Here is a 22,225-nt window from a genome sequence, read left to right on the forward strand (position 1 = left end):
TGGAGTAAGTACGGTAATCTTGAGTACACAGAAGCGTGGAGTAAGTTGAGGTTTGCTTCTGTCCAAGAGCTCGAGGATGGGCGGACATCATGGCATAGATCATGTTATAAAGATGCAGTACATGCTGGGATGCTTAGATGAGCAAGAGAAAGGTATGAGAGGCAGCTCGAAGGCCCCAATGAGTCCAGGCGAAAATCACGACCAGATTCATCAGTAGAAATTCCTCAACTAACCCGTTCGAAAACGTCTCCCTACAATAAGAATGTCTGTTTTTTCTGCGATGGCCCACCCGGTTACCGTAAGAGCCTGCATAATATCAGTACCTTTTCTGCTGGTGAGTCCCTTCGCACTGCCATTGGGATGTTGGGTAATGATAAGCTCTCGGTTAAACTCAACACATCCATTGCTCCAGATGATGCTCATTCCATAGATATAAAGTACCACAAAAACTGTTGGGCAAACCATGTATCGCATGTTTTACGAAGAGAAACATCCGAATCATCATCTGAGAAGTTGGCTGGTGAGATTGCAGCACAAATAGAATTCCTGACAATGACGGAGATGACTTTGAGTAGCGGAAAAGTGGCGACTATGTCTGAATTACAAGATGCGTTTGAAAGCATACTAGAATCTAACAATGTGGAAAATTCGAGGGGCGGACGAAAGGCCTTGAAGCAGTTACTACTTCGAGAGATACCAGAGATAGAGTTTCATGCACCTAAACGTGTCAATGAGTCCGAGCGAGTCAGTATCAAGAAGACAAGAGATCAAGCAATTCAGATGGCTGAGGATCAGACCGCAAACATAGACTCCGATATGAAAACTCTGTTTGATGCTGCTGCAATAATTAGGAAATCTATCACCAAATGTAGGAAGTGGAAGTTTACAGGTTCACTGAAAAACCTGCTTGATGAGAACGTACCAGCAGAGCTTTTTAGTTTTTATAGATGGATTATACAAGGCCCAAAACATGAGCTTTCTGCTGGAAAGAAATGTGACGAAGTGTACAATCGTGCAATGGCTCTATCCCAGACCACTGTATCAATCTGTTTGACTGAGAGGCAGGTCAAAAACAAGAAGTCCGATGTTGTAAGATCCTCGTCGGAGATGCCGCTGCAGTTAGCCGTTGGGATAGCTGTACACCAGGCCGTGAGAAGCAAGCAGCTCATAACCATGCTTCATGGATTCGGAATGTCAGTGGACTACAACAGGATCCTGAGAGTAGAGGCCCAAATCGAAGCTAGCGTTCTAAAGCGCATGGAGCTGAATGATGGTCTATATATACCCACTGATGTAGTTTTGGGTAGGCACGTCTTTTTTGCAGTCGATAATGTGGATTTTGCTGAGGACACTCCTGATGGCAAGAATACCTTCTATGGCACAGCAATGGCAATCTACCAAAGGCAGGAAGCAGGCGATGTAGCACCAGAGCTGACCGTGGACCCCGGAGATCAGTGTCGTCGCTCAATCAGAGAGCTTCCTGAATCTGTGACAACCTTGCTAGAATGCCCTGCACCACCCGGAAGGCCTGTTGGTCCCACCTTCCCCCAGTTTGGATTGTGTACCAAAGACCAACTTCCATTGTACATCAAAAAGCAAGATTTCACATGGTTTCTCGGACGCAGTATGACCAGAACGATCACCAATGGAGAAGTTGAAGACAATTAGCCCCCTAGTACCAACATCCCAGTATGGTCTGGCTATAACTCCACTATGAGTAGTTCCATGCCGTTGACACGAGTTGGCACCCCTCCCCTGATCGCTGCACCAGCACACGAGTGGCAGACTCTGCTTACCATTCTGATGCAAGCACAGAATATTAACACGGCGGTTGTAGGGCAGAACAGGAGGACTGTGATATCGCTTGATATGGGACTGTATCAACTGGCAAAGAAGTTACAGATGACCCGTCAAGATCTTGGGCATATAATACTTCGTCCTGGTGAGCTACACATCGTGATGGCCCAACCTCGCACAATCGGTGCATTCATCGAGAACAGCGGGCTGGACATGTGCTGGGTAGAGTCGGATCTCTATGGGCCTTCCACTGTGAAGCAGATTCTCGGTGGGAACCACGTAAAGAGAGGAGAGGCTGCGCACATGGTTACATTACAAGCTCTATCCAGCCTCTACCAGGAAGCCTTCTTCGTGAGACACCCAGCTGTACGCACGATTGTGGAGAAGTCGGCTAACCAGTTAAGCGATGCGTGTAAAAAAGGCGAAAACCAAGATATTACAGCAAAGCACGAAGAACTGGCACAGACCATCAATTCAACAGAGCTTGCTGCAAAGATGGAGCAGTTTGAGGCAGACCATGAGGATAGTCCACTGTTCAAGTTCACCTGAGGGTACATGGCAATGGTTTTGGAGATGATGACGTTCATCAGAGCCGTGCGGACTGGAGACTGGGATCTTCATCTACAAGCCCTAAAGTTGTTTGTGAAGTACTTCTTTGCGCATGACATGTTAAACTACGCTTGTATGATTCCTGTTTACTTGGCAGAGATGGAGATAATAAAGGAGACCGATCCTGAAATCTACCATGACTTCCAGAATGGCAACTGGGTGGTGAACAAGAACGCGAACGTAGCATTCTGTGCTGTTGGCGCTGACAACGCGCTTGAACACGTCAACAGATCAATGAAAGTCTCAGGTGGATTGATTGGCATCACGCTGAACCCTACTGCACGCACAAAGTATTTTTTGATTGCACCTGAGTTAGCAAGACTGGCAGAACAAGCCAAGCTGATGGCAGGTACTTCTTCTAAGACACAGACTAGCCATCACAACCTCACCACTGCTGTCAGGTTACGTGAAGAAAGGAACGTCCAGCAGCTGACCACTAGTATTCAACGGTTCACCAACCCCTTCACAGTAGAAGGTCCTGATCTGTTCAACCTAGTGACGAAAGTGCGCATGCCCGAGAAATTGAAGAAAGATCTCTGCGATCAAAGTGTCATTGGTAACAAGCTGTTCAGAACATTCGTTAAGGAACGGATACAGACAGCTGAGAAGAGCATCTGGGATGTGATGAAGAAGTGCAAGCTCCTAACGTGGAAGACTACTGGGAAAACAGTTAGGGTGGCTACAAAGGATAAGATCATCGAGCTAAAGGAAGATCGATGTCTCTTCGCGCAGATGATGGTAATCTGCAAGTCCCGTCCAGAGATAGACATCAAAGAGGCAGTGGGAGCGTACGAGTTCTCGGTAGTTCCACGATCAATGTTTGCCGCCGATGGCAATATGCTGCACTGTTCCGCAAAGAGCGCCTTGATGAGTATTCTAGAGAAGCTGCCAAGTGACAGATCAGTTGCGCAAGCTGAACCCACTGACCAGTTCGCTAATGCAGATGTGCAGATCAAGGTTTCCATTGTAGATGGTATGGCCGAAGTACAAGCACTGGAAAAACCGGATTGGATCAAGACCTGCTCGGATCTGGCCAATCATTTCACTGTGACGATTTTCGACAAGTACAAGGAGGCAGATGAAATTCGTCTTATTTTCGACAGGTTTGTCACTCCCGCTGATATTTACCTTGTAACCTTTGTGTTTATATTAGATATAATTACTTACATTAGTGGGCACGTTATTCTGCTTTTAGGTATGATGTACCATTGTCTTTAAAGACCGCAACTCGCGAATTTCGTCAGGGATGCTTGGAACCTATCGGCTACAAGATTACTGACACCACTCAGATTTCCAAGGTATACTATTAACGGTTTTTCATACAAAAGCAATGATCCTATATATAATGTACTACAAGAAGAATAGGGTCAGATATAGAGGTAAAGACACTAAAACTAGTACACCCTTTCTTATGCAGGTACCGATGAAGAGACTTTTGGCATATGTCAGCACCAAGGATGAACTGATGCAATATCTTGCCAGCAAGACTCTAGAGAAGGGGCGTCAGAATGGTTTACACGTGGTGGTTGCATGGAGCAGTAAGTGTAGGGCAACACACAAGGATATGGCGTACCTCGATAGCGACCAAGAGGAGGCAGATACCAAAATACTGCTACATGCAGTAGATGCCACCACATCAGGAGCTACGAGTATCAAGATCTTTTCACCGGACACTGACGTGTTTGTACTGGCCCTTAGATGTTACCCGGAGCTATGTGCGGACACTTCATTCGTCACTGGAAGAGGACAGCGCCACCGAACTATCCAGCTTTGTCCAATTGTCCGCGCTTTAGGAGCAGCTAGAACGGCAGCACTACCTGGCTTTCATGCCTGGAGCGGAGCTGATGTCACTGGAAACTTTGCATTTAAAGGAAAGCTGGAATGCTGGAAAGCGTTTCTTGAAGCTGATGAAGAATGTGTCACTGCACTTGCAGATCTCGGCTCTACCGTCGTTCCCACAGTGGGCATGTTCTATGCAATAGAGAAGCTAGTGTGCCAACTTTACCTGCCCAAGACTAAGATATCCAGCCTGAAAGATCTAAGGTGGCTCCTCTTTCGAAGAAAACAGGCCGAGTCAGAACGACTACCGCCTACACAAGCTGCTCTCCGAGAGGCCATTAAGCGAGCGCATTACCAAGCCATGATCTGGGCCAATGACAAAGTCCCTAATCCAGACCTTCCATCACCAGAGAACTATGGATGGAAAAAGGACAAAGGTTATTATAAATTAACAGTTGATATAGTAATAGACTCTCAAGTTCGACACTGCAGATCGAGATGAATTTAATGCATTGCCTTATTCTTTTATATTTCAGACAAATGGATGCCGGTGATGACGAAACTGCAGCCGGCACCCGACGCTGTTCTTTATCTTGTCAAGTGTGGCTGTGGGAAGGACAAATGCAGAAACAACAGGTGCAGCTGTCGAAGGGCGGGCCTCACTTGCACAGATCTATGCAGCTGCAGCAATGACGAGACAGGGGAAGCATGTGACAATGTCGATATGATTGAGAATGATAGCTGTGATGATGAAACATCGGATGAGCAGGACGATGACAACAAGGAAGACGAGGATGATGAATGATTCTTACCTGACATCTATGTTCTGTAGACTGCAATGCATTATGGGCTCAGTTGTGTTATTTTTAAAGCAGTTATTATCGCCAAAAGCCTGACTAGGTTCTGGGTAGTAATAATTATATATACCTGTAAACCTGCTATGGTTAACATTACGCCCTCGGACCAACCTTAATTATCGCTAGCATATCGAATAGCTGATATAAGGCCTGGTCTAAACATCGAGCCAACGTCGTGCCGAACCTAATTCCATTTGGTTTTATGATAGCGCGACGCTAGCACGGCAGTGGTTCTAAACGCCAATTTGGTTAGTTCTGTTTTCATCTAGTTGTATTTCTTCTTCGCACCGAAAGCCCTAATTTTCGGAAAGGAATTTGGTTCAGCACGACGTTGGCTCGACGCTTAGAACAGGCCTAACAAGTGCCGAGGAGCTCAGCCTCACTTTCATGTCGTCTTACGTGAACAAAACTTATTCAAATGTAGTTTAATTCACGTGAACAAAAAATATCATGTAGTTCACTTGTAGTCATTTTTCTCAACAACTCGAGAAAAAGAAATATGCTTTTAATGCTTATTTGAAGACAACAAACGACCAGCCTCGCTTTCGTGCAGTGTTGATCACGTGATCAGTATTTACTACTTAAGTCTATGAATGTGTATTAGATAGACTATATTAAAGATTCCTGGTAATTTTGTGGAAATTTATTGTAGTTAATAGTATTTACACGCCATTTTATGTTCGAGCCTCGATTCCATGTTGAGCCATATGGGTCTAAAAATAGACCCCCCATAGCAGCCACCGGTGCAGGTTACAAAATTGCCGACAACAGTTTTTGTGTTCCTTAGGGTCCCCTTAAAACATCTGGGTAGGTGGTTTGCTTTCACCATAAAAATCCCACGGGATTACATATGCTCCCTGACTATCATGTGAGGGATCTGAATAGGAAGGCATTTGAGAAACAAAAAGAATCAAATCCCACTCATGTGAGGGATCTAAATAGGAAGGCATTTGAGAAACAAAAACAATCAAATCCCACTCATGTGAGGGATCTAAATAGGAAGGCATTTGAGAAACAAAAAGAATCAAATCCCACTCATGTGAGGGATCTAAATAGGAAGGCATTTGAGAAACAAAAAGAATCAAAGGGTGTGGACAAAACCTGGGCCTAGGCCCATGGGCTAGCCCATGGGCCAGCCTATGGGCTACCCTGTGGGCTACCCTATGGGCTAACCCCGTAAATTTTTATTTTTTTTTAATTTTTATTTTTTTTAAATTTTTTTTCAGACTGTTGTTATTATTATTAATTATTAATTAATAAATTATAATAAATAATTCAAGGTTATCGATATTAAGTCGAAACATCTTCGGATTTTCCTCGGCAATCTTCGGCAAACTTCGGAAAAGTTTGGAAAAGTTCGGAAAATGATTGGACAACATTTTGAAAATCTTCGGAAATCTTCGGAAAACAGTCGGAGATGTACGGAAAATCGTCAAAAACTTTGTTATTGGCTTGGAGATATGAAATGTATCTTGCACACTCGAAGATAATTTCATATTTCTGCACAACCATGTAATATCCTCTATAGTCCTCTATATATTATCATTAATTACTGCATAAGGAAAGCTTGAACCAACAGCAGGGTTTTTTTTCCGGGGTCCCAACTTATCAATGAACTATCGAGTGTTTGCCCTGGTAGCCTCAACGAACCTCGTATTTATTGTAGAGAAGTTGATTTGAGTCCTTTGTAGTGGAAGTACAGCTGTAAGATGTTAAAGATAGTACATTAGTGTGACCAGGTTCACAAAAACATGACAATGCATTTTTAGCACAAATTTAGAATTTCAGTTTGGTAGAAACTATTTCCTTTCTTTATCAAATCAACCCACATAACCTAACCACACAGGATTTACATCATGAATTTCCTATATGTCACACCACCACACCTTGTACTAGAATCATGAGAATTTCCTTCTATTGTTTGTTTCCTAATAAAAGAAGTGCAGTTAGTTAGTTTAATTCAGTGGTTCAAAGTGTTCAAGACCTGCACTTTCAAGTTGAGGACCCCTTGGTCAAGTACTGTTCCTTGTGACCTAAGTTAGTGATTCGTTTCACTCAGGATTTTGGTATGTCACATTTAACCTTGTTATTATGTCTAAAGTTTAGGTTTTAAGTTCAAAACTACAGTCAACTTGTACTTATCTTAAACCAATTGTTTAATCTTTGCTTGAATCCTCTGTTGATTCATGTCCAAATTGTATCTAGGATTCATTGTATGTGTAGTTTCCAAAACATTGTATTTGTCTCTACATAAGACTCATTTTAGTGCTGAGTTCATTGTTGAAATTAGATATTTCACTGTTAGTCTAGCTTTGTTTAACCCAGCTATGATGACAGATGTTGTCCTGACACAAAGTAACAAGTTTACAGTTTTCTTAGTTTTATGTCGGACAATTATTCAAATTGCTAGCAAGATCAGTTTATTTCATTGTTTTGCTGTTTTGAGCTATTATTTGGTTTATGTTTCACTTGTTTTCAGTTAATTCACATTTAGTTCTAAGAATAGCTTTTTATTAGTGCCAGATAAGAGGATTAATATTTTACTCAGTGTCATGCAATGCTTTGTAGGAATTTAGTGAATGCTCATTGTAACACTCAAGTTTTACTATTATTTCTGTATTATATTTTGATTATGTTATTGTAATATTTTTAGTGATTTGCTATTTTAATTTATTCTTTTCAGTTTGCAATCACCCTTTTTTTCCTTTTGTATAATTTCTGTATTCCTGCATAAATAAATTTTATTGTGGCTACAAGTCTGTTTCGTTGTTCACTAACAACACCAGAACCTGCCTCGGTCACATTAGTACTGTGTTTATACTGGCTTAAATAGCCGATCTGTCATCGATCACGATAACCATCAAATTGAATTGCGGCCAAAGAAAAAGAAAAGCTGTTGTAGTCCTCACGTTTTATTTTATTGTTTTTGAGCTGCCAACTCAGGTCTCAAGATTTCAGCGGCTCTTGCTTTTGCAACACCTCAAGAAGTCGAGCCCAATTTCTCTTTAAAATACAATGCGTGCTGGACATGCAAAAACATGGCAAGTTAAACCAAGAAACCAATTCTGGTTTAAATCCCTTTAACCAAGAAATTTCGTTGATTACATTGTCCTAGTGGTTGGTCTGGATTTGGCAAAGAAGGAGACCAGATTGATAGTTAGGTAAAAAACGTGGAAACAATGAAAACGTGATCGAATGAGACTGACGCAATCTGGTCACCACGGGATGTGAAATACTATGCGACCGCAAGCGGGTATATCTGTCATCTCAACCTTGGTTACTGACCTTAACCATGCCTGAGGGTTAAATAGTACTAAATAATTTGTTAACTTTCTATTTTCTCGGGCGGCGTTTTCCGTGGAATTAGTTGGCGTTCACACGCACAAAATATTTACCTATGTAAGTTAACTCCAATACCTCGATAAAATGCTCAAGCGTAAACACAGCATAAGTCTCTTAATGAATGAGCAACTGACAGGCAGTGTTCTGCTTTTTTTCAAAATTTCCTAAGGAAACAAGACAGTTTCAGTTGACACCATGTTATTCCGATTGCTTATGTAACATAATAGCACACAACGTGACTAACACAAAGCTTCGCTTCGGATAGACTTTACTTGCAAAGTTTTTTATAATTTTGGAAAATGGATTCTTCATCCGAAGACAAATCGCCTCTTTCGTACGCTAGTATTGTCAGGGGATGCCCTTCTCCAAGTGAGAAATGGTCCGAGTACCAAAAAGAAGGGGATGCAGAGGCCACAGCAATTGCTTTACTCCAGTCTTGCCAGGTACATAAGTTTGTTACCATTTGATTTTATTTGTTACTACAAAAGTCTTCCACGAAAAATTATCTAGTGACCCACTTCGTCAACACTTTTTTCTACTTTCAGTCTGGTGGAACGAGTGATCAGAGTGACTCTGGCGAGAGCTTGAAGTTGACGAAGCCTACACCAGGATTTGGAAACTGTCCACGTGGAAAGGTCAGTTCTATTAGCCATTTCTCAGAAAATGTTTTGTTTGTTATCGCGCAACTTATCCCTTTATTTTTGAATAGCAAAATCAAACTTCCAAATGATTCTTTCCTTTATGGGTTCGTGAAATCATTTGTTTTAGAAAACCATCGTGTCCGCTCATGCCGGCCGGCCCAGCGTGTCCAATCTGTTTCGATATCCCGCGATATGCATCAGTTATAATCGATTATATCAATTTTTAGTTTATTTCTTTATTTAATAATGGTTTCGGATACATTAGCGCGCAGCGATTAAGTAGAATTTTTCCGTCCGTTAGTAAAGAGATCAAATACTCAATTAGAACTTCAATTGCTTCTTTACATCTAAATATGTCAAAAATGCAAGAAACATGATTTAATTGTGTCATCAAAACCATTCCAGTGTTTCCTGGAAAAAACTTTAGTCGAACAAATCATTTCTGAATTTACACGCGCCTTTTCTTCGCAGAAACCTAATTCCGCAAAAATGGGAGCGGCAAATTTCACGAAAAAATCTCTCTCAAAAAAAATAATCAAAACAAACAGACAAACAAATCAGGATTAAACCCAGTTGACATGTTACATTTACGACATTGCTGTATGATTCGGCGATAGAGAAGGTTAACTTATAGCAATTAAATGGTGTTGGTGAGTTTTATGGTGCCGGTAGTCGGCAATACTGCCGATACGCCAAAGCCCCTGGGGTTACTACCCTTTAAAAGGAGTTTTGGGAGGGTTCCCATGGAACGAAAAAAAACTTGACCCCGACTGAGCTACGAGGCCAGTACGGGAGCAGGTCGGGGTAATTTAGATAGTGAAGCTTAACTTGTAAACTGCCTTTATGGTTATAAGTGTTTTGTTTTGTTTTATCTTGCTTCGCTTATTTGTAAGCGCTGCTCTTTCTCTTTCTCTGCACGTTGTTGATTTTTTTTTCGCATATTCCCTGTTTTGTCGGTGAGCTACTGGGGCCCGCTCCTTTTTTACGAAATTCCTGCATCCCGCGTTTTTAAATGGCTTTTTCCAAATCTCGTTTCTTAGAATTTTGAACTTACGTGTGCAGAAAAAGTAGTAAATTTCATACCTCGGTAAGATGCAAGAGTACAATTGAAATTTGCAGGAACAGTTTTTACCACGTCTTACATTGTATCTTCTGAAATAGACTCCACGTGCTCACCCGGTTGATTTGCGTTCGCTGCTTGAACGTCCATTTTGTTGATTACTTTTAAAGCTGTACATGGTCTTGCTCCAGCCTACATAAGTGAACTTATTTCCGTTAGAGAATCTGCTGGAAGACATTACCTGCGTTCCAACAATGGTTTACGCCTTAATTATAGCCCATGTAAATCGCTCGCTACGCTTGGGGATCGCTCTTTTCATGTGGCCGCCCCTAAATTATGGAACGATCTTCCAAGTGAAATAAGAAACATGGCATCAGTACAAAGTTCAAGAAAGCCATCAAGACCTTTTTATTTTCTAAAGCTTTTTAATTGTGAATTGTAAATTTTAAATTTTTAGCTTTATATTGTATTGCGCAATTGAAAATTTTTTAATTGATAATTGCGCAATATAAGTTAATTATTTATTATTATTATTTATTATTTACGTTGTGACGACTTCCTGAATTCTTGACGGAAGGCTAACAGTCCCGAAATTTTAGTTTATTCCACTCCTCGGAGCGCAGTCAAATCCCAAATCCCATCAAGATATTTTGCGTTCTCTTTAATCACGCAATGTATGTTGGTAAAATCCCGGATCCCAAAAATTCTTGGCTTGCACGTGACGTCATCGTTATCTTAAACCCAAAATTACTGAGCCAATAATGTTTTTATCCCCATTAGCCATGAGAGGGGGTAAATTGATATTTGTGTACACCTTTTCAGCTGAGTAGCCTGCTTCATCTGGAAACCAGCGCAGTTTTAATTTCAGAGTTGTGGCGGTGCGTGACATAAAGCTGCGAACGCGTTCGTCAAAAGAACATATTCTTATCTCGTGATATTTAGCCATTTTAGAAGTTAAAGTATTAGGAATAGTGCTTGTGCCAATGCCTGTTTCTTCAGTACAGATAAACAGTCGTCTAGATAGCCAAAGTAGGTTAAAGATGATTACACTATTTTGCGGCCGCCATGTTGGTGTACCACAATGGTACACCAATATGGCTGCTCCATACTGTGCTCTATAAATTTGTCCAAAATATTTCGACCAATATCTGAAGTTACGAAAAACACACAGACTTCAAACTTGGAGAAGTGACTTCTTTATTAATCTCCCATAATAACACAATTTCTCGACTTTATCTATCGAATGGTTTTCGAATTATTTTATTCTGTTTTATTGCGTGACAGTGCAAGCCAAGAATACCCTTGTCCAGACCCTGAAAGTGGGGGTGGGTGTGGGAAAAGGGGTAGGGGTATTAAATAATCTAAAAGTGGAGCTCACCTGTTATTTAGTTTGCCCTTTTTGTAAATCCGAATATTTACTGACGGTTAACAGAAAAATATACGAATGGAGCCCACGATCCAATGCAAACCATTACTTAGTCAGCGGTAAACTTCAAGTAGTAGCAAATCGAGAAAAATAGGGTCACACGTGTGGGTAAAAATGATATCCACACGTCTGATATCATTTTTGACCAATCAGCTCGCAGAGTTTGCCATGTTTCAATGCTCAATGAAGCTAAATAAGTCGATATTAAGTCGAAACATCTTCGGATCTTCCTCGGCAATCTTCGGTAATCTTCGGAAACCTTCGGAAATTTTCGGAAAATGTTTGGAATGACTCGTAAAACCTTCGGACAACATTTTGAAAATTTTCGGAAATCTTCGGAAAATGGTTGAAAATCTTTGGAAAATTGTCAGAAACGTCGTAGTAGGTTTATATAATAAACAGAGCATTACATGGTTGCTTTGAGACATGGAATTTATCTTCTCGTGTTCAAATCCGATATCTCCGCGCAACTATGTATTATCCTCTAGTAATGACATGGATGTCGAATATCAAAGATGTAAGCTGTCGTTAACCTTCATAAGCAATCTATTTCTGAAGTATGGAAGCCTTCTACTCAATATCAAAAAAAGAAAGTAAAGTGTTCTCAAAATTCAAGGAAGTGTCAAAGAGATTTAATGCTCTCGTCTGGCTTCAATTCTTTGATGTTACGGTTTTCATAGGGTAAAACGACAAAGGCACGGGTGACAATAAATACCACAAGCACTAAAACTTATGACTTATTTATTTCAGCCTCTTTCTCCTGTCACAATCTGCATCGATGCCTCACCAGCTAAAAAAAGAAAAGGAAAGGAAGTGAAGAGCAAGAGTAAAAATAAAAACTCCAAAGTTGCTCCTGCGCATGAAGAGAATTGCATTTTAATATCAAGTGGGGAATCTGACAGTGATGAACAGGTTGGTTTTATGACGTAACCCTTTTACAGCCCATGCACATCCAGGGGCTTTTGTGTGCGTGTCCGTTTGTTTTGGAATGGTTCATTTGATGAATTAAGTGTACTCTTGGACTGGCAAATCACAGTTCCTGTTCTCTATCGATTCCTAAGGCTAAGACTAAGATGCATCATGCCAATAGGTGGGTTTCACTGTCACGCCGTCACGCCGAGAAAAAAATAAATCTAAAACTATTAAGTCAACTATTACAGGTTGTAGAAAACGAATATATAAACAACTTGTCCAAGCGTCAGGTCTGTACGTTATTCCGTACTCGAGTTATCCGTCAAAATGATTCACAGAAACTTAGAGAGCACAGTATGGAAATGCCTTATAAGAGTGCAACTGCTAGAACTCCAACATGGTATTCCGTTTGTATGTTGATTAGCCGAATTGTCAGTATAACCATGCTATAATTGTATCCATTTTCAGCATGCGATAAATCTGAGCCGGATCTCAGCTTACACAGAAAGCAGAGTGAGACGCAAGGAGAGTTCAAGAGGAGGTCCTAGCAAAATTAAGGTAGCCTTTGGAGTTTGAGTGACGCCAGTTTGATGATACCTTGTTTCGACTGCTATCTAGTGACCATAACATGGATGTTATAAAATTACTGAACGATTGTGCTCTTCGTAAGAATTATCCCATTTATATTTATTTTATCTTTTACCTCTTAGGGACAAGGCTCTTCTGACACTGCATCGATGTAAGTTTTATAGAAACTAAGGTCTCATCTATTTAAATTACTTTCATGTCAGTGGCTTCAGACATTAACCCTCGGACATACAAGCAAATCCATACTCCCACGTCGTACAGGAGGAGAGTGGAGGCCCCCCCCCCGCTCATAGGGTTTTCATAAGGTTTTACCTCTTTTAGGGCACAGTAGCACGTCTATTGGGACGTAATTTTTTGTTGGTTTTGACGTGATATGGCGCCACATGACGTCATTAGAGCTGCCATCTTGGATCCGCCAGTCTTTAATCCTATTTCAAAACTTCGAAAAACTTCAGGGGGGGTAGCATCCCCATGGCCAGATAGCATCCCCGCTTGTACGTCCCGTGGGTTAATATGAATTTGCTTTTATCATCCACGAAATTGAATTACGAGTTGAAATGTGTGGGATTTCAAAATGTGTAATGGAAATTAACTGAAGAGAGTGTTATAAAAATTTCAATTTATCTGCAGTTCCAAACAGCGTAAATACAAGGAGAGACAGGGAGAGGCCACACCCAAGGGCAATGTGATCGTAGATGCAGATGAAGATGATACTGAAGAGGGATCTGATGTGGAAAAGCTGTGAGTTCATTGACTGATAAAACCATCAGAAAAAGTCATTCATAGGTCATTGCCTACCTCGATTGTAGCTGTTATATTTATTTATTGTCCTTTTCCTTTTTAGTACAGAAACTGTTACAGATAAAAATCTACCCAAAGGTCAGCTGCAGATGTTGGAAAGTGGCCAATCGGAAGAAAATGTTGACGTTGAAGAAAACAGGTAAACATTTTTTTTACTAGACGACGAGCTCAGTAGCTTTGATAACTGTTTTCTATCAGTGTCAGACTATAGAGTTTGATTGGCCCCCTGTGGCTGCCTTTGTTTATTAACCAATCAGGATGCCGCATTTGTTTTTTGCACTGAATTTCCTCATTTCTGCATTGAATTTACTAAAGACTGCATTTCTCTAAGCCAATCAGATTCGAGAAATTTCTGGATGTATATTATAAGTAGATTAATACTGAAAAAGTATACTCAATATACACCATTCATTTTTTCTTTTTTGTTTCACTCCACAGCATTAAAAGTGAAGTCTCTAAATCAGAGAATGTCAGATTTTACTTGGGCAGAAAATTGCTACCGAGTTTACCAAACAGTCTCCTCGACAAGACTGGGTCTAATGATTCAGTTGTTCCGCTTTTGCTTAACGCTGAGCAATATTACAAGGAATATATTGCAACCTCAAATCCCGTTGGAATTAAGCACAACGTCCGATTTTTGATTAATCTTGATGCGCTCGAACACGGTGAAGACTTGCTGTCGGACGATCTTGGCTCTTGGGTTCAAACCAAGACCAAAAAAAAGTGGTACGACACAAGATGCGATAAGACAGGAAAAGTGGAGAAAGTGGTTAAAGTTGGAGACAACTCCCATGCCTTATTAGTGTGCCGGCGGCCATTTGTCAATGCTAGTGACAGAAGTCTGCACAAAACAATCGTTGATGTGACCCATCCAGATGGGAAACATCACAACATTGTTTTCGTCAAATACGAATTCGTTGGTGCACCTGAGCATGAGGTAAAGGTCAAGCAACACGGCAACGAGAAATCGTGCAGTATCCCCTATTTAAGAACTTATAAGAGTACACGCAACCGTCTAGAAAAATCTGCGAAGGAAAAAGGCAAAGGCCTAAAGAGAGCTGTCCACGAGGTCGAAACCGAAGTTGGAGACCTTGAAAACTGTAATTCCATCGGAGCTTTACCAAGAAATGAAAGACAGGCAAAATATCTGAAATCAAAGGACGCTAGAGGACGTATTGCTGATCCATTTTGGCGATCACTGAGAAAATGAAAACGGAAGAAAAAATATTTGTTAGGTGTTACAGCCTTGACAATGAATCGCCCAAAGTTATTTTGTTTAGCGATGAACAGGTTGAAGACATTGTAAACTTCTGCTGTAACGAGGTTGACGGACACACGTCTATGTTGTACGTAGATGTCACTTTTAAACTCGGACCTCTTTTTGTTTTGGTCACAACATATCGAAACACAACTCTATTTACGAAATGCAGTAATCCACCAACCTGCCCAGTGATGCTTGGCCCTGTAATGTTGTGTATGTTAAAAGATAAATCTACGTACCTGACCTTGTTTCAAAAGCTCTCCGCTCAAGTACCTGGCTTGCAAGTCAGCCTAAAGGGTTATTGCACTGATTCAGAAGAAGCGCTGCGACAAGCTCTAGCCCAAGTTTTCCCAAGTTCGGTGTCATTGTTGTGTAAAGTTCACGCTCAAAGAAACATCGAGGACAAATGTCGCAAACTGCGATTGTCACAATCATTCACGAATGATATCATAAATGATATTTTTGGCAGTGGTGGCTTGGTTTTTGCCAGTTCTTATGAAGAATACAACTCAACGTTGGATGTTTTAACTAAGAAATGGGACGAACAGGAATTTTCAGAATCACCCGATGAGCCTTGTTTTTCAAAGTATTTCAGGCGATATAAGGCAGACGAAATATGGAATCATGTCAGCGCCAAAGCATCAAGCGATGCTGGGTTTGGAGACGAAGTGCAGACAAACAACATCCCGGAATCTGCAAACGCGTTTGTTAAACGTTGGCAGGACTTCGTAGCCACTGACATGGCCACTTTCGTTGACGATTTGAAAGGGCTTATTGAGAAACAGCGCCGTGATGTTCAGCGGACTTTGCTGGGGCTTTCTAGTCCGTATATCTTAAGGCCTGAATATCAAAACTCCGTCAAAGACAATTCTAATTTCTTTGACGAACAACCTGGTACTCGTGATCTCGCCTCCAGCAATTTAAAGGTTGTGGTCGATCCAGTAAATTTCAAGAAAGTCTACAGCCACCACCCTGCCCCGCCCCAAACTCAGCTCAACAAAAATTATACCATCGACTTACACGCTCTCTCCGATTTTTTCGCAGAGAAAGATTTAAAATTGCTCACCGAAAAAGTACAGAGGCTTTGCCAGGAAAAGGGTGTTCGTGAGGGTTTTGAGCAAAATTGTTTTCTGGTGAGAAGTCAGTCCTTGCAAACGCCCCACACAGTGAAAGCAGTTGCTAACTCTGGATACCTATGTGATAGCAACTGCTTGGGCTTCAAGGCCAGAAAACTTTGTGCCCACACAATGGCAGTAGCAGTGCGTAACAAAAACGTTTCAGGGTATTTCAAATGGTACAGAAATCAAGAAAAGAAAGACAACTTGACCGCATTGACAACATTTGCGGTGAACAAGAATGCGGGCGCTAAAAAGCCCACACGAAAGCGTCGCAACAAGTCACCCGACGTCATGACTTCCAGTAAGGCAAAACAGAACACAAATGCAAAGACCCTGGGAGAAGTAGTAACATCCCAGTAGTATACAGCTGAAGCGTCTTCCAACCCCCTTCGCATAACCATTCGAAAGAACAGCAAACCGGCAAAGCCCGCCGTACGGCCAACGATCACTACTCCATTTGAAATGATCGAACTCAGTTCTCGGATCAAAAAGTGTGCCGCGGGATGCAATGGTAACATCAGGGATGGGCCAGACCACTTCACCCGGGGAGAAATTGATGAGCAGTATTGCATCCGACACAAGGAGCATGATTTCGTCTGGATCGAAAGCCAAGGAAAGTACAAGAAGACTTTCGAAAATAAGCATTACAACGTTTATGCCAATTGTATAAAAGCAAGGAATCCTCACTTTGACCCTAGCAAAGTGAGCATTCAATGCAGTTTAGAAAGTGACGAAATCAAACTTTTACAGCAAAGACTTTATTAGCTGTGTTTATGGTACTCTTCAGATGTCGGCAGTTGTCAGCATTTTATTTTTTAAATTGTTTGTCAGTTATTTTAGTTTCGTAGACTTTCCCTTACTTAAAAATGTCACAAGAAAAGTTGATCAGATTAATATGTAATGACTTTTACATTATATATGCTTTTGAGTTTACATGCGTCTGGCTTTTGGTGAGTGTTGCTTTGGTGGTAGCAGTATCAGTTTCTTGTGTGTTACAAATCGTTATAGATTTGCAAAAGCGCCAAATTTTGCAGCATAGCAGATATTATGCATATAAAGCGAGTAAGAGTCACGAGCGAACTTGACACCAAATCAAAACAGGGGCTTGACGGGATGGGATAAGAGGGGAGGGGTGGGTTGGGAAGGGAGGCGGTTGTCGTCTCCTAACACTCGATGGTGTGTGCGGGTGGGCGAGAGGAGCTTAGCGTGACTACAAAAGTAACCGCTACGTGCACGTGGTAGACTAATCTTTGAACCTGCAATGGTTTCTGCAGTACGCGAGAAAAACGTGACGTCAATGCACAAAAATCAGACATTCAAACTGCAACAAGCTATAAAATGGCATTGAAGGAAACTTAGAAAAAATTCGAGTCCAAGATGACATTTGAACCCACGACCCTCCGCAACTGCTGTATGTTAGAAACAAATTTCACAAATACGACTATTTAGGTCATCTAATACCAAGAAAAAACTGAAAGCTCAGGGACCTTTCGAATTTGCAGTTTAGGATTTAAAGACGTCACATGAAAACCGTCACTTGCTGCTGCCTCCACGTCGCCTTTTTTTTAGATTCAGACCACTTCTCACATGCAAAAGGATATCCAATAACAACAAAAGCGTACAAAACTGGCAAATTGTCCTCGGCAGCCAGAGCTATTTTGTATCACCCATCAGAAAATTATACTGTTTGGCGTTGTGCCATTAATTAATTTTTGGTTTCTGAACAGGCGTTCTTTCGGCTCATACCGCAATCTTTTAAGTAGTTCTTTCACTGATAGGCTTATCCCTGGGAACGAAAGATTGCGTGACGAGCTAGAGAGGAGGTAGGAGTAAATAAATTAGTATTCGTAATAAGTATTTACATACGTTAGTATAGGTAAACACCCAATTGCAGCTTTTTGAAAAACTTACAAGTGCAAATTAATTCAAATTGAACGAAAAAAACCATACGTATGATTACTTATTAGTAATATAAACATGAAAAACGTTGAGCCCGCGATTCAATGGCAAAAGTAACTTGGTCAGCAGTCAGCTTAAAAAGACACATGAACTGCATGAGGTGCACAGCTAAGACCACAATATGGTCATGTGATACTGGTCAGCGGATACCTTGTTTTGACAGCTGTCAATTGACAATGTTGACATTAGGAAATTTCCCATTTTATTATATAAACATCAGTGAAATACCAGGAAATCTTTTGCACGAAAAAGTCATCTTTCACACGTGAAAATAACATGTTATTTTCACAAGTGAAGATATCGATTTCGAAACATTTTCTGACAAGTTTGCCCTGTTTCAATGCTGAATGAGCCAAAGAAAGTCGATATTAAGTCGAAACATCTTCGGATCTTCCTTGGCAATCTTTGGCAATCTTCGGCAATCTTCGGATATCTTCGGAGAAGTTCGGAAAATGTTCGGAAATATTCGTACGACCTTCGGGCAACATTTTGAGAATCTTCGGAAGTCTTCGGAAAATCGTCAAAAGCATCATAATTAGTAGGTTTATATAATAAACAGAATATTACATGGTTGCTTGGAGATATGTAATTTATCTTCTCGTGTTCAAATCGATATCCCACTTGTTCGCTGCGCTCACTCGTGAGATATCGATTTGAACACTCGAAGATAAATTTCATATCTCCACGCAACCATGTAATATCCTCTATGTTTTTTCAGGCAAACGTATTCCAGAAGAATGATGTGTAATTTGCACTGGTGTTACACTTTTTGTTACAGCTGAATTGCACTGCTCTTAGACAATCAAAATCGAGTATTTTTCACAATATAACAATTAATTATTGATATTAATAATAATTAATGATAATATATAGAGGATATTACATGGTTGTGCGGAAATATGAAATTATCTTCGAGTGTGCAAGATACATTTCATATCTCCAAGCAACTAATAACAAGGTTTTTGACGATTTTCCGTATATCTCCGACTGTTTTCTGAAGACTTCCGAAGATTGCCGAGGAAAATCCGAAGATGTTTCAACTTAATATCGATAACCTTGGGCTTATTCAGCATTGTGAGACGTTTCACGTCTGAAGATATGCTTTTTTCGTGCGCAAGATTTCCCAGTATTTCATTTCATAAATTATTTATTATAATTTATTAATTAATAATAATAACAACAGTCTGAAAAAAAAATTTAAAAAAATAAAAATTAAAAAAAATAAAAATTTACGGGGGTAGCCCATAGGGTAGCCCACAGGGTAGCCCATAGGCTGGCCCATGCGCTAGCCCATGGGCCTAGGCCCAGGTTTTGTCCACACCCAGAATCAAATCCCACTCATGTGAGGGATCTAAATAGGAAGGCATTTGAGAAACAAAAAGAATCAAATCCCACTCATGTGAGGGATCTCAATAGGAAGGCATTTGAGAAACAAAAAGAATCAAATCCCACTCATGTGAGGGATCTAAATAGGAAGGCATTTGAGAAAAAAAAAGAATCAAATCCCACTCATGTGAGGGATCTAAATAGGCAGGCATTTAAGAAACAAAAAGAATCAAATCCCACTCATGTGAGGGATCTAAATGGGAAGGCATTTAAGAAACAAACAGAATCAAATCCCACTCATGTGAGGGATCTAAATAGGAAGGCATTTGAGAAACAAAAAGAATCAAATCCCACTCATGCGAGGGATCTAAATAGGAAGGCATTTAAGAAACAAAAAGAATCAAATCCCACTCATGTGAGGGATCTAAATAGGAAGGCATTTGACAAACAAAAAGAATCAAATCCCACTCATGTGAGGGATCTAAATAGGAAGGCATTGGAGAAAAAAAAAGAATCAAATCCCACTCATGTGAGGGATCTAAATGGGAAGGCATTTAAGAAACAAAAAGAATCAAATCCCACTCATGTGAGGGATCTAAATAGGAAGGCATTTAAGAAACAAAAAGAATCAAATCCCACTCATGTGAGGGATCTAAATAGGAAGCCATTTGACAAACAAAAAGAATCAAATCCCACTCATGTGAGGGATCTAAATAGCAAGGCATTTAAGAAACAAAAAGAATCAAATCCCACTCATGTGAGGGATCTGAATAGGAAGGCATTTAAGAAACAAAAAGAATCAAATCCCACTCATGTGAGGGATCTAAATAGGAAGGCATTTGAGAAAAAAAAAGAATCAAATCCCACTCATGTGAGGGATCTAAATAGGCAGGCATTTAAGAAACAAAAAGAATCAAATCCCACTCATGTGAGGGATCTAAATGGGAAGGCATTTAAGAAACAAACAGAATCAAATCCCACTCATGTGAGGGATCTAAATAGGAAGGCATTTGAGAAACAAAAAGAATCAAATCCCACTCATGCGAGGGATCTAAATAGGAAGGCATTTAAGAAACAAAAAGAATCAAATCCCACTCATGTGAGGGATCTAAATAGGAAGGCATTTAAGAAACAAAAAGAATCAAATCCCACTCATGTGAGGGATCTAAATAGGAAGGCATTGGAGAAAAAAAAAGAATCAAATCCCACTCATGTGAGGGATCTAAATGGGAAGGCATTTAAGAAACAAAAAGAATCAAATCCCACTCATGTGAGGGATCTAAATAGGAAGGCATTTAAGAAACAAAAAGAATCAAATCCCACTCATGTGAGGGATCTAAATAGGAAGCCATTTGACAAACAAAAAGAATCAAATCCCACTCATGTGAAGGATCTAAATAGCAAGGCATTTAAGAAACAAAAAGAATCAAATCCCACTCATGTGAGGGATCTGAATAGGAAGGCATTTAAGAAACAAAAACAATCAAATCCCACTCATGTGAGGGATCTAAATAGGAAGGCATTTAAGAAACAAAAACAATCAAATCCCACTCATGTGAGGGATCTAAATAGGAAGGCATTTGAGAAACAAAAAGAATCAAATCCCACTCATGTGAGGGATCTCAATAGGAAGGCATTTAAGAAACAAAAAGAATCAAATCCCACTCATGTGAGGGATCTAAATAGGAAGGCATTTAAGAAACAAAAAGAATCAAATCCCACTCATGTGAGGGATCTAAATAGGAAGGCATTTGAGAAACAAAAAGAATCAAATCCCACTCATGTGAGGGATCTAAATAGGAAGGCATTTCAGAAACAAAAAGAATCAAATCCCACTCATGTGAGGGATCTCAATAGGAAGGCATTTAAGAAACAAAAAGAATCAAATCCCATTCATGTGAGGGATCTAAATAGGAAGGCATTTGAGAAAAAAAAAGAATCAAATCCCACTCATGTGAGGGATCTAAATAGGCAGGCATTTAAGAAACAAAAAGAATCAAATCCCACTCATGTGAGGGATCTAAATGGGAAGGCATTTAAGAAACAAACAGAATCAAATCCCACTCATGTGAGGGATCTAAATAGGAAGGCATTTGAGAAACAAAAAGAATCAAATCCCACTCATGCGAGGGATCTAAATAGGAAGGCATTTAAGAAACAAAAAGAATCAAATCCCACTCATGTGAGGGATCTAAATAGGAAGGCATTTAAGAAACAAAAAGAATCAAATCCCACTCATGTGAGGGATCTAAATAGGAAGCCATTTGACAAACAAAAAGAATCAAATCCCACTCATGTGAGGGATCTAAATAGCAAGGCATTTAAGAAACAAAAAGAATCAAATCCCACTCATGTGAGGGATCTAAATAGGAAGGCATTTAAGAAACAAAAACAATCAAATCCCACTCATGTGAGGGATCTAAATAGGAAGGCATTTAAGAAACAAAAAGAATCAAATCCCATTCATGTGAGGGCCCTAAATAGGAAGGCATTTGACAAACAAAAAGAATCAAATCCCACTCATGTGAGGGATCTGAATAGGAAGGCATTTCAGAAACAAAAAGAATCAAATCCCACTCATGTGAGGGATCTAAATAGGAAGGCATTTGAGAAACAAAAAGAATCAAATCCCACTCATGTGAGGGATCTCAATAGGAAGGCATTTGAGAAACAAAAAGAATCAAATCCCATTCATGTGAGGGATCTAAATAGGAAGGCATTTAAGAAACAAAAAGAATCAAATCTCACT

General features: G+C 40.3%; 3 protein-coding genes across 6 annotated transcripts in view; 2 read left to right on the forward strand and 1 right to left on the reverse strand.

Moving 5' to 3' along the window:
• Positions 1-1,668, forward strand: part of LOC145481717 (uncharacterized) — a 2,025-nt gene extending 357 nt beyond the window's left edge. Inside the window, exon 1 of the mRNA XM_081460243.1 lies at positions 1-1,668. This exon is cut by the window's left edge and continues 357 nt beyond it. Within this exon, the coding sequence (XP_081316369.1) occupies positions 361-1,668 (1,308 nt within the window). The 5' untranslated portion in view covers positions 1-360.
• Positions 1-22,225, reverse strand: part of LOC145482706 (uncharacterized) — a 162,925-nt gene that overhangs the window by 67,778 nt on the left and 72,922 nt on the right. The gene's annotated exons all lie outside the window — the stretch shown is intronic.
• On the forward strand, positions 3,623-5,440 carry LOC145483119 (uncharacterized). Of its 2 annotated transcripts, XM_081461722.1 has the most exons (3): positions 3,623-3,704; positions 3,824-4,622; positions 4,722-5,440. In XM_081461722.1, exons 2-3 carry the CDS (start codon positions 3,830-3,832, stop codon positions 4,988-4,990), a joined length of 1,062 nt encoding a protein of 353 aa, XP_081317848.1. In that variant the 5' UTR covers positions 3,623-3,704; positions 3,824-3,829; the 3' UTR covers positions 4,991-5,440. The 2 variants fall into 2 exon arrangements, with proteins under 2 accessions (XP_081317848.1, XP_081317847.1); XM_081461721.1 differs by lacking the exon at positions 3,623-3,704 and having other exon boundaries at positions 3,732-4,622.

Source organism: Orbicella franksi, chromosome 3, assembly GCF_964199315.1.
Source record: "Orbicella franksi chromosome 3, jaOrbFran1.1, whole genome shotgun sequence".
NCBI classification, from domain to species: Eukaryota; Metazoa; Cnidaria; class Anthozoa; order Scleractinia; family Merulinidae; genus Orbicella; species Orbicella franksi.

What these genes read in the sequence shown, in the direction of transcription:
- LOC145483119 (XM_081461721.1), top strand. Translation starts at nt 3,737, where the DNA reads ATGATCCTATATATAATGTACTACAAGAAGAATAGGGTCAGATATAGA. An exon ending in TGGATGGAAAAAGGACAAAG is followed by an intron (nt 4,623 to 4,721) that starts GTTATTATAAAT and finishes TTTATATTTCAG; the next exon opens with ACAAATGGATGCCGGTGATG.